At 31.4% G+C, this 15,879-nt stretch overlaps 2 protein-coding genes across 6 annotated transcripts; both read right to left on the bottom strand.

Annotated features, from left to right (window-relative positions):
- Positions 1–770: 770 nt before the first annotated feature.
- On the bottom strand, positions 771–7,351 carry LOC107960200 (katanin p80 WD40 repeat-containing subunit B1 homolog KTN80.3). 5 transcript variants are annotated; one of them, XM_016896487.2, is made up of 18 exons: positions 7,000–7,351; positions 6,401–6,531; positions 6,131–6,248; positions 5,797–6,023; positions 5,614–5,716; positions 5,363–5,433; positions 5,037–5,111; positions 4,810–4,953; positions 4,526–4,688; positions 3,507–3,974; positions 3,352–3,408; positions 3,132–3,268; positions 2,396–3,028; positions 2,232–2,306; positions 2,033–2,145; positions 1,799–1,915; positions 1,645–1,713; positions 771–1,137 (listed from the first exon to the last, which is right to left on the bottom strand). In XM_016896487.2, exons 1-18 carry the CDS (start codon positions 7,022–7,024, stop codon positions 1,080–1,082), a joined length of 2,784 nt encoding a protein of 927 aa, XP_016751976.2. In that variant the 5' UTR covers positions 7,025–7,351; the 3' UTR covers positions 771–1,079. The 5 variants fall into 5 exon arrangements, with proteins under 5 accessions (XP_016751976.2, XP_040972379.1, XP_040972378.1 ...); XM_041116445.1 differs by having other exon boundaries at positions 3,352–3,381; XM_041116444.1 differs by having other exon boundaries at positions 3,507–3,971; positions 7,000–7,326.
- Positions 7,352–11,009: 3,658 nt separating this feature from the next.
- LOC121202876 (protein GID8 homolog) lies at positions 11,010–15,039 on the bottom strand. The gene is made up of 7 exons (XM_041116443.1): positions 14,919–15,039; positions 14,679–14,793; positions 12,581–12,740; positions 12,384–12,490; positions 12,065–12,196; positions 11,814–11,970; positions 11,010–11,398 (listed from the first exon to the last, which is right to left on the bottom strand). The coding sequence occupies exons 2-7, from the start codon at positions 14,730–14,732 to the stop codon at positions 11,277–11,279; spliced, it is 732 nt and encodes a 243-aa protein (XP_040972377.1). The 5' UTR covers positions 14,733–14,793; positions 14,919–15,039; the 3' UTR covers positions 11,010–11,276.
- Positions 15,040–15,879: the final 840 nt, after the last annotated feature.

The following is a 15,879-nucleotide window of genomic DNA, read 5'->3' as shown; positions in this document are numbered from 1 at the left end:
TGACTATTTTTTTAAATGTACATGATTGAATCAAAATTAAAATTTTATGTATGCATTTAAACCACAATTAAAATTCATGTATCAAATTACACATTAAATCAAAATTAATGTATAATTTTAAAATTCATCCCATAAGTATAATAAGAATACTATAATTATCAAATCTATATTTGCTTTCAATAAAAAAAAATTCAACTTTGTTAAGGGTTTTATAAAATAAAATCGAATGCTACTATGCATACTAGGTCCATGATTACATATTTCATGTGAGACTATGGATCTCATTATTATTATTATTAATGCAACAATGTAATTTAATAAAAAAAATATTTAATTTCTTAGGATAGATTGAGAAAATTATTTCGGGATCAAGAACAAAAATTCTTGATAAAATCAATTTAGAATCATAAATGTAAAAATCAAATAAAGTCACCGATTAAGTCTTAGCTCGATTGATATGGGCATTGTTGCCAATGCAAGAGTACGCCAGTTCGAGTACGCTGAAACGCATTATGATTAGAGAGGAATTATAGACAGTTCTAGATATTGTGTTAAAGAATAAATATGATTAGAATCTATAATAATATTGATAAAAAGAATCGAATAAAGTCAAATATCGTATATCGAAATTACTTTATTTTTATAAACATATATTATATAAAATTTGATATATTATAATTTCAGAAATATGAATTTGATATATAAAAATTTGTATTTTAATCATATAATTAAGATATTACTATTTATTGTTACAAAGAAGAGAAGAAAAATTGATTCCAAGGAATCTGATATATTATCATTGAATTTCATAGCTAAAGAGTACATCTTTGCATTAGAACATGCACACATACATTATTAACAAAAAGATAGCAAAATATCACTGTATATTGAATCAAAGAATAGCAAGGAAAATTTACCAGGAAAAAACAGAAACATGCAGCTTCATCCATCTTCAACGGTACTTAATGGAGTCTGGTACAGACACGGCCGCGGCAAAATGGCCTTTTTTTAAGTGGTTTTGACTCGACCACATCATTCATGTTTCAGTGCTAGATGATCTATATGGCGGCATTCATCTGTCATTCTTGAAGAGCCAGATTCAATTCCTGTGCACCTCTTGCTATCGTACCGCCTCTCCTGCACAAACCACAATGGAAAAAACAGGAACCCATTTTTAGGCTACTCAAGTTCATCACCGGATTTTTCATGCATATAAGCCTCGTGATATACAAACACTTGGTAAAAATATTATGGAAGTCTTTGTACTAGGAATTAGATTGTATTCTACCCCTTGATTATAAAAAAGGATAAATTAATCCCTGTGCATTAGATCAAAGAGCAAATTGATTTTTTCTGTTAAAAAATCCATCTGTTCATACTGTTAACAACTATCGTAGCTGACGGAATAACCAATGACACATGGCATGCCATGTGTGCCTCATGCTGATGTACAAAGGCCAATTTTTAATATTAAAAATAGATGAAATTTTTAATAAAATGACTAATTTGCTCTTTGATCTAAGATATAGAGATTAATTTGTTCTTTTTTTTATAGAGCGGGCAAAATGCAATCTGACTGTTAGTATAGAGTCTCCATAATACTTTTTTCACAAACACTGCCATTAAGAAAATTGAGCAACTTACCTTACGAGTGGTGGGAGAAGTTTTTGAATCTTTTGTAATTGCATAAAACATTGATTGCAACATTCTCGCCTATGTTCGGATTTTGAAACAATGATTAGTTCGTAGTGGCTTTCTTTGAACTGATAAAAATAGTTAAGAAAGTGAAAAGACAGACCTCTGCTCAGCATGAAGATCAACACCAACACTACGTCGGGCTGAGACAGTTGAGCGTATCATCGGACCAAAAACAGCTACAAGCCTTAGGAGCATCTCCAATGAGATATTTATATGCCTGTTTATTTGTATCACAAGTCCAAAAACCCGTATGAGCATCATAACATCTACATGTCTAAACTGAGTTTCGCCTTCAGTTTTTGAAAAAACTAAAAAGTTCAATTTCGAAAAATACCTTTCCATTTTACTATCTAATAAGCCCATAAGCACGGGAAGCAAGCCGGAAAACAGATCTAAGTTGAGAATCTCCATTTTTTCCATGAGAACACCGATAACATCAGCTTGCACCTGCACCAGAAGTAGTCGAGTCTAAGCAAGAGAGAATATGGATGATGAGCCTTGGAAAACATGAAAATATTCCAACAAATACCCACAGAATGATCTGGCAGTTTACGCAGTGCACCGATGGAACCTTTAATGTCATTCTTTTCCCAAAAATGCCGCACCACCTACAAGTTACCACGAATCAATTACGAAATCCGACCAACGAACAAAAGCATTAGCTAGTTGGCTACCACAAACCAGCGGTGAAACTTACCTGTAGCTTTGTCAAGCGTGACCGAATAGTACTTAAGAATGTATCATGCGTTTGCATGAGACTTTCAGTCAGGTTTCCGTCATTAGTAGATATCGACTCGTCCTTTGAAATTCGGCTTTCGATATTAGTAACATTCCGATCATTACCAGAATTGAATCCCCTCCTAGAAATCTGATTTTCAGTATATAGACCGTTTGGTCCACTCACATCATTAGCAGCAGCAGCTTCCTTTCTAGAATGTTGATTTCTAGAAATGATTCCATCAGAAATGGAAGTCGATTCGTTTCGAGTAATTTGGTTTTTCTTAATGACCCCATCAGAAGTAGAGGTTGATTCCCTTCTAGAAATTCGATTTATGGTAATGATCCTATCAGAGGCGAAGGTTGATTCTTTTCTAGAATTCTGATTTCGAGCAATCATCCTACCGGGAGTGAAGGTTGATTCCCTTCTAGAAATTTGATCTCCAGTAATGATCCCAACGGAAGTAGGCGTCGATTCCCTTGTAGGAATCGGACTAGCAGTAATGCCTCCCTCGCAGCTAGAAGCTGGTTCAGTTCTAGAACTTTGACTTTCGGCAGTACTTACATCATTGGCCGATATAGGTTGTGTTTTAGATATTTTTGTCCCTCCTTCCTGTCACAAAATCGCAAAAGTTTGGTTTGAACAGCTTCTTTTTAATATCTATAAAATCAAAAACCGGAACTTGAAACTTCAGGAAAAGGTCACTTAAGCTTACGATTATGGCCGGTGTTTTATCTGCTTCAGGTACAGCAGGAGCTATACTGTCAGTTGCCAGATCACCACTGCAGTTTAATAAGTCTCTTCGTTCAAATCTCTCAACCAGACTACGGGTTCTTCCTCGAACAACAGCCACTGCCAATGGCAAAATTTCTAAGGATCAAAATGCATTCCGTTTTATATACATTCGAAGACTTAGCTGGAAAGAGAGAACAAACCTCCATTCACAAATTTGACATAGTTTGAGCCTTTGTTGTGATCGAGTGATTCATTACCTGAAAATGATAAAGAAAAAACCCAAACACTAATCATTAAAAACTATAAAAGAAATAAATATGCCACAAATGATAACACGGTGTACAATAAAACTTACGAGTTTCTTGATTAGAGGGTGTCTGCGGTGATAACATCTTTTCAGGTTTCTCAGTAACGGTTTCAATGTTTGAATCCTTTTCATCACAGGGTTTTTTAGCTCCATCTTCCAATACAAGACTAGTTCGAGAATTCATATCCATTGCAGTGTCTAACCTTCCAGATTCAACCACAGCTGATAGCTTTTCAACCTCGAACTTGTTGACTGATGGTTTTCTAACATGAGCAGGTCTGAGCAACATTCCTGGTTTTGTCCTTGAAAAGGTGATAGATTCTTTTACCGAATTTGTAGTCTCTTTCACGACAGGGTTGTTACCTAATTGTCCATTAGATTTAGCATTAACTCCTGTTCCAGGACTCTGCTCCTCAGCTTCTGGATTACTTATTTCACTGGCGTCCAACGGAAGCACCACTTCTGTAGAACTCAAAGAGCCATCTTTTGGTGCAGCAATCGTATTACTGCCAGCTGCTTTTCATGGAAAACCGAACATCATGACAGACAAAATGTAGCTTAAGAAATTAGAATGGGTTTAAAATGGTTAAGGTACCTAAGAGGTCCTTGTATTATAGAGACTGGATCAATTAGTTTCCCTATTATTAAATAGATCAATTTAGTCCCTATACTATTAAAAAGAATCAAATAAGTCCAAACTGTAATGGAGTTAACCTTGAAAATTATTTTTTTCCAATAGCAGTTCAATTCCAAACAAAGGATTTCATTTACAAAATCATAAAAACCTTAAAAGTATTAATCTGTTGAACAGTAAATAGTATTTTTAAAACAGTAAACATTAATCTATTCCAATTTTGCCTTATTTGATTCTTTTTAATAGTTCGGGGACTAAATTGATCCATTTAATAGTAAAGGAACTCATTTGGTCAAGTCCCCATAATAGAGAGACCTCTCAAGTACATCCACCTTTTAACATCTGGAAATTAAATTCACCTTCACATTTATGTGCCATCAGTGAAGCAGTCAAGTGCGATATTAATCATGGTAACAAAGGAAAAGAGGCTTACTGTCAACATATATGTTCTTTATTTCCTTGGTCTCGTAATCAAGAGATAGGGGCTGTGATCCCAAAGTTGATCTCATGCCGCTCCCTGCTTTCTCTGATGAATAACTTCCCTTAAGATTAAATTTCTTCTCGGAATGGTCATTTCGCCCATATGGCTCGATATGCTGAGACATGTGCAAACAATGCTTTTAAGAAGAAAGTTTAAGACAGATAAAATTTCACTCGAGTTAAAAACTGATCAAACATAAAGGGAAAACAATGTAAGAAAAGGACGACTGTAAATACCGATACATCTGCTCCCCAAACTCCAACAGAATTTCTATAGCACGAGCACCCCAAAAGTTTGCCTTCATTGATGCAGAGGTCACCAAGTGTTGACCATCCAATATCAAGAGAATCATGACAAGCCACTGGCTCCCATGAATAAACCTACAATTATGACAACAGAAATTCAGAAGTTTGCTTTTTAATTCGGATAAGAACCGAATGGTTTTACAATGAAAGGTTCAAACCTTCAAACCATCATCCAATCCACAGAAAAGGGTTTTCCCATCAGGATGAAAGGTAATCGAGCAAACCCCGGTAGCCTGAAAAGAAGCAACATAAATATTTTATATAAGCATGATGGAAGAAGGTTTATTATCAAAAAAGGAAGTTGTATTTACATTTTTCTTTTCGTTTAAAGTGTGAATTTTTTTCAAACTTGGGTATCAAAATCAGACACTTATACATATCAAAGTAAAGACTGATTGTTACATAAATAAGTATCCTCGGCAAAGGAAAGAGCCGTACAGCGAACTTCTATAGTTATATTTTGGAGACATATAAACTTATATACCTCAGGTCTCGAAGATCCAATCAGTTCAAAAGTTTCTAAGTCCCAGAATTTTACCGTTCCATCCGCCGAACCTGAAAGTTTCAGTTGCAGATAAATTACAATATTCCCAAGAGAGCAACTGTTCAGAAATACTTAGTACATGTCCGTATACAGGCTAAGGAAGTCTATCAATAACCAAGATGGCAACGACAAGCAATATAGAAAAAGAAATGCAACCATGAAAAACTCATCGATTCATAATGAAATCTTACCTGTGGCGAGGAGGAACTCGAGAGGATGGAAATCTATGGAGCGAATATGTCCTTCGTGAAACTTGAACTCATTCAAGAGTTTTCCAGCAGTAAGATCCCACACCTATTTAACAACGACATGATAAAATGATCAATAAAACCGATGACTTGTTACATGCTGATGATTTCGCAATCTCTAATTACCTTTACAACATTATCAAATCCACCAGAAACTACCCAACGGCCATCAGGAGTGAATCGAATCGTACTAATGCCTCGAGTATGACCCTTGTATGTGTGAATGCATCCCTTTTTTCTAATATCCCATATCTTCAAATTTGTATCCATGGAACCAGATGCAAAAAACTCGCCAAACGGATGAAACTCCATAGCAGTGCAATTGGATCTATGTGCAGTAAGTCCACGAACCACTACACTTCAAGAACAACACCAAGCATTTCACAAGTTACTTATTACCCGATTTTAATTCGGTATACTACAACTAAGTGGAGTTCTCAAGGAGGAATCAAACACTTACTCTTTGTTTCTTCGAGATCCCAAAGCTTAATCACACCTGTAGATGCACCGGCAAGCACAAAATCTTCGGCCAAATCGAAAGCTAAAGATTCCACTGGACTAGTATGACCACAAAGACTCTGCACATTATTACATAAGGATACCTTTATACGCATCTATAGATCCAAAATACAAGTTTGAGTATCAAAAAACGATTATTGTATACGAGATTCCACACTAAACCCTAAACTTGGTAAGAATCTAAGCATAAGAGAAACCTAAAAACACTTACCATTAAAGAAGTGGGTTTCCCAATTGACCAAACATTGACCTTATGATCATCTCCGCCTGTAATAAGAAGCCTACGTGTCTTTTTTCCCATACTTAAACAATTCACATTAGCCGTATGAGCCACAAATTCCTCTATATTCATTTTGTCAAGGAATTAAGCAATTTAGTAAACAAATTAAATCAATTACAAAAAAAAACCCAAATGCCTTTTTTTTTCATTTGTTAGATAAATGAAGCAAAGATTTATGGATTTTTTTTTCTCTTTAAATTGAAATTATTTGAGATCAAACTAACATTATCAGCTAAATAATAAATCTTTATAAAATATTCAAATTTTTTCACTTGAACCAACACTTGTTACTTCAATTTCTTTTTCCCTTGTCTCTCTATTTTCTTAGATACCAAACACGGCCATAGTTAATAAAAAAATTAAAAAGAAAGAAAAAATTTGAGCTCAAATTCGTAATAAAATGCAAAATAAGCTAAGAACTAACTTCAAAATTAAATAAAAATGCAAAATAAGCTAAGAAAAAACTTCAGAAATTGAATAAAAATGCAAAAATAAGCTAAGAAAAAACAAGAAATTAAGCTGAAGGATACGCAGCTTATATCCACGCTTCGCCATTTTTCCAGGAAATTAAATCCAAAACGAGATCGGAATCAAAACTGGAATCGAGATTATAATCAAATTCACTCGAAATATTCCTCAAGATTCAACAATAAAGAAGCCGAAAAATCGAAAATATAAAAAAAAAAAATTCAAAAATTTTATTGGGAACGCAAATCCACCAAGAAAAGCGAGGAACCAAAATTTGATGTGAACAATCTAATAGCTCCCTTAATAAAATAAAATAATTGAATCAAAATATATTTTTTTTAAATGACGCGAAAAGACTCTTAGAAGTTGAATACAGAGTTTCGCAGTTCCTTTTACTGCTTTCTTATTCTTACCAATATACGCTTGATGTCCGAATGGTTTAATTACTTAATTACCCTTTCTCCTTTACGTGTTCACGTGTCGATTTGTACCCTTCTTTAAAATCTCGTGGTTTAGGTTTTCTTGTCTTTTCCTGTTCCTTTTTTTTTAATTTGTTGATTTTCTTAAAATTATTTGTACTTAGAAAATGATGTTTATAACAGGGAAGAAAGACAAATTATGAAATTTCTTGAAATTAATTTTCTATTTTAATAAATTAAAAAAAATCACATTTGGTAATTTGTGTATTTGATGATATTTCTGAATTATCTTTGAAATATTAACACATTAAAAATAATTTCTTATAATTTCTAATATGTTAGTTACGATCATATCTACTCTTTGGACATAATCTATAGCCTACAAACATAAACGGAAGGATAATGCGCTTCAGCGCTTTCAAACCTATGTCTTTCTGCATTGACAACAATACTCATGTCAATCGAGTTAAGGGCCTCTTTGATAGGTGGTGCGTTCCAGTGCACTGCATTTAACTCACTTTTTATCTAATGCTATAGTATCTAATTTCATCGATGTAGTAATTAATTTTACTATCACCGTTATTTTTATCCTAATCAGAGATAAATGCACGGTTCATTCAAAAAGACTCTAAGACTCAATCAGTATATATTAATATATTTTTGATTATTTGATTTTTTTTAACAGATTAAATTTTTATTCCATTTTATGTATAAAAATTAACTAATATAAAATCAAAGATGATGTAAACTTAAACTTATAAATTAGCCACATTTAAGTAAATTTACCTTTTTTATTATTATTATTTTTTCCATAATTTGACAAGTAAAAGAAAGTTGATATATTGTTAATGGAATTTTTAATACAGTTAATGAAGTTAAAATGTATTTAAAAAAAATAAATTAATCATATAATTTATTATCACTCAACTAAAATAATCATATATCCATTTAATGTATAGAAATATGAATAATTCTGGTTGAGTGATAATAAGTTCAATTTTCGGTATTGAGTTTGATTTTTGCAAATAAAGAAAATAACGTTGGGAAAGAATTAACTCCCGCGTAAAAATCCAATAAAATTCAACTTTAAAATTAAACAAAGCTCGATAGCAAAGGTGTTCATCGGCTGGGTTGAATTTGGGTCGAATATTAATACATTTATACTTATTCAAATCCAGTCCGAAATATGAGTCTAAAATTTTATCTAAACCCACTTATTTTAAGTCCGTCCATAAAATATATTTATAATTTTATATTTATTTAATAAAATTGTATATATAGTTATCTTAGCATTCTTAATGTTTACATTATAAATTTTATATATAGATTTATTTTTATGTGTTATAAATTATATAATATATAAAATATATTATTAAAATATTACAAACTTTAAAATAAATCGGACTAGGCTCGAACCTTTATTGTTTAAGTTTAACTCAAACTCATATTTTAAACAATTTTTTGTCTAAATCTATTTTTTAAATCTAATATTTTTATCTAAAATTTTTAAATTCCGAATGAAGTTTTGAATTTAAACGAATAACTCAGTTATCGACAGATCCACTCAATAAGCATATTAAATAATAATCCCAAAAAATGAAATGATTAGATTGCATGAGTGTTATAATAAATACTACTTTTGGGAAATGGGTGATAAATAGTTTTAATGTGTGACCACATCAAAGTCCAAACCACTAGGTTCTATTAAATATTTGATTACTATATAAAGATCCTGATGCGATTAGTATATTTATACATTAAATTTGCTATAAGTATATGGTTGGGCTGTAGGAATAAATAGTAAAAATTTGTGTTTACGGGTAAGATCGAGTCGAATCGTATTTAATTTAAACTTATATATAACGGTTTGTGTTTACTTAAGTTTAAAGTTATTTATAAATCGAGTCATTTGTTCAGGTTCAAAGGTCCACCTGAAAATTGAGAAGTTTCTGAATAAAAATATAAATCTAAAATATGGGCTTAGACAAAAAACGAGATCTGTTTTCTAAACGGGCCAAGCCTTAAGTAAATTTTCTTTTACCTGAATCCGGCCTGGATATCTTAACAAAGTACTGGTACTTTTTACAAAAGTATTGATACCCTGCTTGATATTGATACTGTTTTCAGGTTCGATATTTTGAAAATTAAAGAAAAATTGCTTGAATATCACTATCCTCCCCAACGTATCGATACTTTGTAGCAAGTATTGATACATTCCCTATTGTATCGATACTATAAGCCTTAATACTTACCAGGTTGGTCTGAGCCAAAGCTCAGCATATATAATCTGGGTCAAGTTGGGGCAAAATTTGGGTCAAATTTTCAGGTCGAACCCGAGCATATCAATTGGACCTAAAATTTCACCAAAAACCAACTTAACCCATGAACAATTTTACTTAAGTTTAATCCGTTCTATATTTTAAACAAATAATTTCTTTTCGAATCTAAAATTTTTATCAAAACTTTTCAATTTTTAAAGAAAACTTTCGACTTGGACAAGTAATTAGATGGTATAATCTGAAGTTGAACTTAAAAATTCAACAAATATAGACTAAACCCTAAATCTTAAACCTTAAAACCCTAAACTTAAATTGTTGTGTGGAGAAATTTGAATTTTGAAGGCAAGAATAAGAATGTTCTTGCAAATCGAATATGAAATCGATTTAAACTCAAAACAATTCAAATAAAAATAACCTTAAATTTAATAAATATTTTGAAATGACATGGATTTAAAAGAATTAAAACCCTAAATTATTATAACTTCATCTAAAAAATTCAAAATTCAAACGCAATTATTAAAACTCGAAATAATTTCAACTCAGAATTGATCTAAACTAAAAAAAAAACTATTTTTAAAACTCGAATTAATTAGATATAAAATAATTAATTTTAAAGAAAATCCAGAGTCCATGGAATCAAAATTACATAAATATTTTATTTTTACCTTTTATTTATTGCTTAGATTTTTTTTAAAATTTTACTTTGCAATTGCTTGCATGTTATCCATGTGTGGGTTCACATGTTGGTGCTAATAGTTTAAAATCTCATGCCCATCCATCCCCCCAGGCCCCATCTTTACATTAAAACCAGACACAAATCATTTGACTGTCAGTTTGGTCCCAATCCGACATGCCTTCAACTTTCCCATAATTTTTTAAAAAGAAAATTATGATTACAAAACTCCATTTTCTACTGTTTCAATCTTTCTCCATAGACAGGCCAAATAACTATCTGTCAAAAACAAAATTTGAGACAAATATATATATGTATATATTATATACATGCCAGACATCAGTCAACGTAGTTAAAAACAAAATGTTAAATATATAACTTCAATTGATTAAGCTTTTTTTTCCTTAAAAAATGTTAAATGGAATCCCTACTCGAGGGAAAAAATTGCATGATCATCAAACATACAAAGGGGCACTTGACTTCACCTATGAAAAAAAACCCTTTCGAATAATTCGGCAACCATTTTGTAACTTTTTGAAGTTGAGTGTACAAAATATAAACTTCCTAAAAGTTTAGTGACCTTGGGTGTAGTTTACCCAAAAAAATATTATTGCAAAACTCCATTCCCTACTGTTTCAATCATTTTCCATAGACAGGCCAAATAACTATCTGTCAAAAACAGCATTTCGGACAAATATATATACACACACACATATATATTTCATTATATACATGCCAGACACCAGTCAACGTAATTAAAACAAATTTCCAGTAATATTTTTTTTTGCTTAAAAAAATGTTAAATGGAATCCCTATGAAAAAATGCATGATCATCAAATATACAAAGGGGCACTCCTATGAACAAAGGCAACTAATTCTTCTAAAAAAAACCATGTCTTAATCAATGACATCCAATAAATTCGGAGCTATAATCACAATGAAGAGGTTACAATGATTTTGCTAACCTTTCAAACTGCGGGGTTTTCAAGTGTGGCTTTCGAAAAATCTTTTATCCGAGGATAAGTAGCTTTTTCGTCTAGTTGATTTTGTGCCCATATCAGCATCTTTAGCAAGCTATGAAGCTTTGGGTCTGAAGAGAAGAAATAGTCTCGAGTTTTAAATCAAACCAAGACATGCAAGTATCAATATGTACACGAGTAAAAATGGTTAGAATCGAAAAACAATCATCATAGAAGGGCAATCGCCGATCCTTTTTGAACTTAGGCACTATATTCAATTTAATAATACGACCCCATTCAGTTGAAAGATGAACAGATCAATAAGGCACCAGAGATGCACAGTCGTTGCTACTTACCACTAAAAGCATAAACGATATCTAGCACAATGCCACGGAGAATATATTTGCATTTTTTTACTTGTTGAACAAGTAACTTGCTAAAATGATCTTTCGGGCCAAGGCATCTTTCGGGCCAAGGCAAGAAGGTATAATAACTTACGACCAATCTCCCATGATAAAGAACAAATGTTATCGATAGTATGCAAACCTTTTTCATGACTCTGGCTAGTAAGAATGGCTGCATTGACCTCGTTTGCTGTCTTAAGGCGCTGTGAAATATCCAAAAGCTCTCTTACGGGACAGTTCGAAACATCTTTGAAAACCAAGAGTGAAACGGTCCTCTCCAACTCTTCTAAAAAGCTTTGCTGCAGTAGAAAATCGTCATCTTAGATCCGAGTATTATCTAAAACCGATTAATTCAGTTATACATACAAAACTTTAAGTAAAATAAGAGGTTACATTTTCTTCTCCCCTAGGTGCTAGCTCCTCTTGGGCAAACTCCAAGGCTGCTTCTATTTTTTCATTCCGAATCAGTTCTATCAATCTCTGCTGTTGGAGATGGAAAAAGAGTTCCGGATTTGTATCCAATATCTGACCAAAAAAACCCAAAATGAACATGAATTTTAAAAAGTGTATACAGTTTCAAAAGAATAGCATGCCATTATTTTTTCCTTTACAGCATCATTAAACATGGGACCGGTCATTTCAAATCGAAGCAGTCAATTTCTACAAGTTCATATTTAGTCTAACACATTGATATTGTAATCAAACATATTACCTTGGGATTTAGATCGTTAACTTTCTCAATCGCATCCTCAATGTTTCCACATTGTACTGCCTTGTTAACAGCCATACGATCCATGATCATTGCAACATCCATATCAGCTAATCCACAATAAGGAAAACAGAACTTCCTACTTTAAGAACATAGTAAGTAAAGCACAAGAGTAAGCATTTGTTTTCTTTGTAGGATACATTTGGTTCCCGTTTCCATCCGGAATTTTGCCACAGCTTCGGCATAACCCTCAGTAACAAGAAAGTTCATCACCAATTTATTCATGTCTTCTTTCCTTATTCTAATATGATTCAATCTCTTTTCCCACTTTTCCCTCGTAATCACTTTCTTGGAGGAAGCCTAACAACGAAACAATTCGAAACTTAAAAAAGCTTCATCCTACGAACTAATCCTACGATGGCTTTGATATTCCATCGAAAGGAAATCTATTATGTTTTTCACGCATGCTTCAACGAAAGGAAATGCATAGACTAATCCTCCAATGGCTTCAATATTCCATTAAAAGGAAATCTATTGTGTTTCTTAGCATGCTTCAATGAAAAGAAAGCAGAAAATTTGAAAAAATGAAAACAAGAATAGCTTAGAGTGGAATTTTACCTCATCAAGATTAAAGATTTCATTGATTCGATATTGTTAGAGCATATCATGTTGACAACCAAGGACTAAGCCAAAAACTTACTTTTAAGGTTAAATTATCAACTTTTTAAGGGGATCAAAGTACAATTTTATCATTGTTTATACTTATTATTTTATAATTTTTAAAGAGATTAAACTGATATTTTATCATCATGAAGGTCCAAAATGAAATTTTACCATTACATGAACTTATAATTTTAGATTTTTAAATGATATTTTGCCACATGGGGGAGCCAGGGCCCCTGCCTGACCTCTTGGCGGCATCCCTTTTGATAACACAAAAGAATTGTCCCCTTTGGATGCTGTCAAAGAACTAACACACCCTCGCCGCCTTTTATTCCCTAACCCTAAATAGAACCTAAGGATGCCTCTTAAAGCCACTGGAGAGCAAGAGTACATACTTTAGTGACTTTAAAGAGACACCCCTAAGCTGTCTTCCATGTCAGGACAAAACTTTGAGGGTAAGTTGGTTCTCGAACCACTCTTTTACCTTCACATTATCAACATAATATGCTTTAACAAATCTAATATAATTTTTTTTTTTAAATATAGCCTATGAGCACAGCTAACTTCTAATTTTATATATGAACTAAAACAACTTCAAATTCTTAAAACAAGAGTAAAAAGATTGATCAAATTATCCACAATTATCAAATCAAAATTAATAAACAAAAACAGAAAGAAAGAAAGAAAGATAACATTTGTTCTTGGATTTCAGATGATACAGAAAGGAATTTCTTTATATATGGGCATAGCTAACTTCTAATTTATATATGAACGAAAACAATTTCAAATTCTTAAAACAAGAGTAAAAAAATTGATCAAATTATCCACAATTATCAAATCAAAATTAATAAACAAAAACAGAAAGAAAGAAAGAAAGATAACATTTGTTCTTGGATTTCAGCTAATACAAAAAAGAATTTCTTTATATATGGGCGTAGCTAACTTCTAATTTATATATGAACGAAAACAATTTCAAATTCTTAAAACAAGAGTAAAAAAATTGATCAAATTATCCACAATTATCAAATCAAAATTAATAAACAAAAATAGAAAGAAAGAAAGAAAGATACCATTTGTTCTTGGATTTCAGCTAATAGAAAAAAATTTCTTTACATATGGCCTATGAGCACAGCTAACTTCTAATTTTATATATGAACTAAAACAACTTCAAATTCTTAAAACAAGAGTTAAAAGATTGATCAAATTATCCACAATTATCAAATCAAAACTAATAAACAAAAACAGAAAGAAAATATATCATTTGTTCTTGAATTTCAGCTAATAGAAAAAAAAATTCTTTACATAAGGGCGTAGCTAACTTCTAATTTTATATATGAACTAAAACAACTTCAAGTTCTTAAAACAAGAGTAAAAAAATTTGATCAAATTATCCACAATTATCAAATCAAAATTAACAAAAAAAAAACAGAAAGAAAGAAAGAAACCATTTGTTCTTGGATTTCAGCTAATAGAAAAAAAAATTATTATATAGGGCATAGCTAACTTCTAATATATATATATATGAACTAAAACAACTTCAAATTCTTAAAACAAGAGTAAAAAGATTGATCAAATTATCCATGATTATCAAATAAAAATTAATAAACAATAACAGAAAGAAAGAAAGAAAGATACCATTTGTTCTTGAATTTCAGCTAGTTGACGAATCATAACCCAAAACAGTGACATCAGTGCAACAACACCTTCACTCCCATTTGATTTCCCAAACAAGAAAAAAAAAAGAAAATCCCTGCCAAAAAAAAGACCCAAATTTTTTTAAAAAGATTCCAAGTTTTAATCTCCAAATTCCATGGAACCAAAGGGGAGAAAAAGAAAAAGAATCATAAATTCGCTGGAATTTTGAAAACAGATTACCTTAGACAGCTGGCTTTAGAAGGGAAAAAAAACAAAAAAAAACCTGAAATTGTGACGGATTTTATATGCAAAGCTATGTATCAAATTAAATGGGTTGGATTAGTTTATAGGTTGATGGGCCTGAACCGACATTGTTGAAACGTGAGGTTTTGGGAATAAACTATTTATAAGCCGGGTTAACCGTTGAAGAGCGAAGGCTACCCTGAAATTTGAGAGTATTTAAGTGAATGTACTAAGCTCAAAAAATCAGTTTGAACAAAAAATAAATTCATTTTGAATATGAGTTAAAGCTCAAACATTTAAAACCCGAGATTAGCCGGCCTGTTTTATATATTTATAAATATAATATGTTAAGTTCTTTATATATATTATATAATTTATAACATATAAAAGTTAAATTTATAGATATATATAATGTTATAATGTAAATATTAGAAAATACTAAGATAACTATCTATAAAATTTTAATACATGAAAAAAATATATAAAAATATTAAATTAAAATAATTATTTTTTAAAATAAAAAACGAGTAGACTTAAAATGAGTTTGGATTAGCTATTTACAAATTAGGACAGATTTTGGCAAAACTTTAGGTTATATTTCAAGCCAAATCAGGCTTGAACAAGCATAAAATATGTTTATATCATGTTTAAACTTAGTCTAACATCTCTGTTTGGATGTTTTTTTCTTTTCCAGCCCAAAGATTAATCAAATAAATTCATAATTTAATTGATGGTAAAAGTACCATGGAGACTTATGTACCAGGAGTCATATTTATTTTCCCATTTTTACTTAAGAAATGGTAAATTAGCCCCTGTAGGGTAGATTAAAAAGTAAACTGATCATTTCTATTAAAAATTTCATCCATTTCTACAGTTACAAATTGGCGTGACTGATAGAATAACCAGACAATTACACATGGCATGCTATGTGTACCTCATGTTAATGTATAAAGACCAA

Source organism: Gossypium hirsutum, chromosome A06 (genome assembly GCF_007990345.1).
Source record: "Gossypium hirsutum isolate 1008001.06 chromosome A06, Gossypium_hirsutum_v2.1, whole genome shotgun sequence".
NCBI lineage: Eukaryota > Viridiplantae > Streptophyta > Magnoliopsida > Malvales > Malvaceae > Gossypium > Gossypium hirsutum.
The sequence above is the reverse complement of the archived record's forward strand: the minus strand, read 5'-3'. Positions and strand labels throughout refer to the sequence as shown.

Excerpts from the sequence above, each read along its gene's own strand:
- LOC121202876 (XM_041116443.1), bottom strand. The coding sequence starts at position 14,732 with ATGTCACTGTTTTGGGTTATGATTCGTCAACTAGCTGAAATTCAAGAA. Across the intron at positions 12,197-12,383 it reads TTAACGATCTAAATCCCAAG|ATATTGGATACAAATCCGGA; the intron begins GTAATATGTTTG and ends TTTTTTGGTCAG. Across the intron at positions 11,399-11,813 it reads TAGCCAGAGTCATGAAAAAG|ACCCAAAGCTTCATAGCTTG; the intron begins GTTTGCATACTA and ends TCTTCTCTTCAG.
- LOC107960200 (XM_016896487.2), bottom strand. The coding sequence starts at position 7,024 with ATGGCGAAGCGTGGATATAAGCTGC. Across the intron at positions 4,954-5,036 it reads GATTGGATGATGGTTTGAAG|GTTTATTCATGGGAGCCAGT; the intron begins GTTTGAACCTTT and ends TCATAATTGTAG. Across the intron at positions 1,138-1,644 it reads CTTCTCCCACCACTCGTAAG|GAGAGGCGGTACGATAGCAA; the intron begins GTAAGTTGCTCA and ends TGGTTTGTGCAG.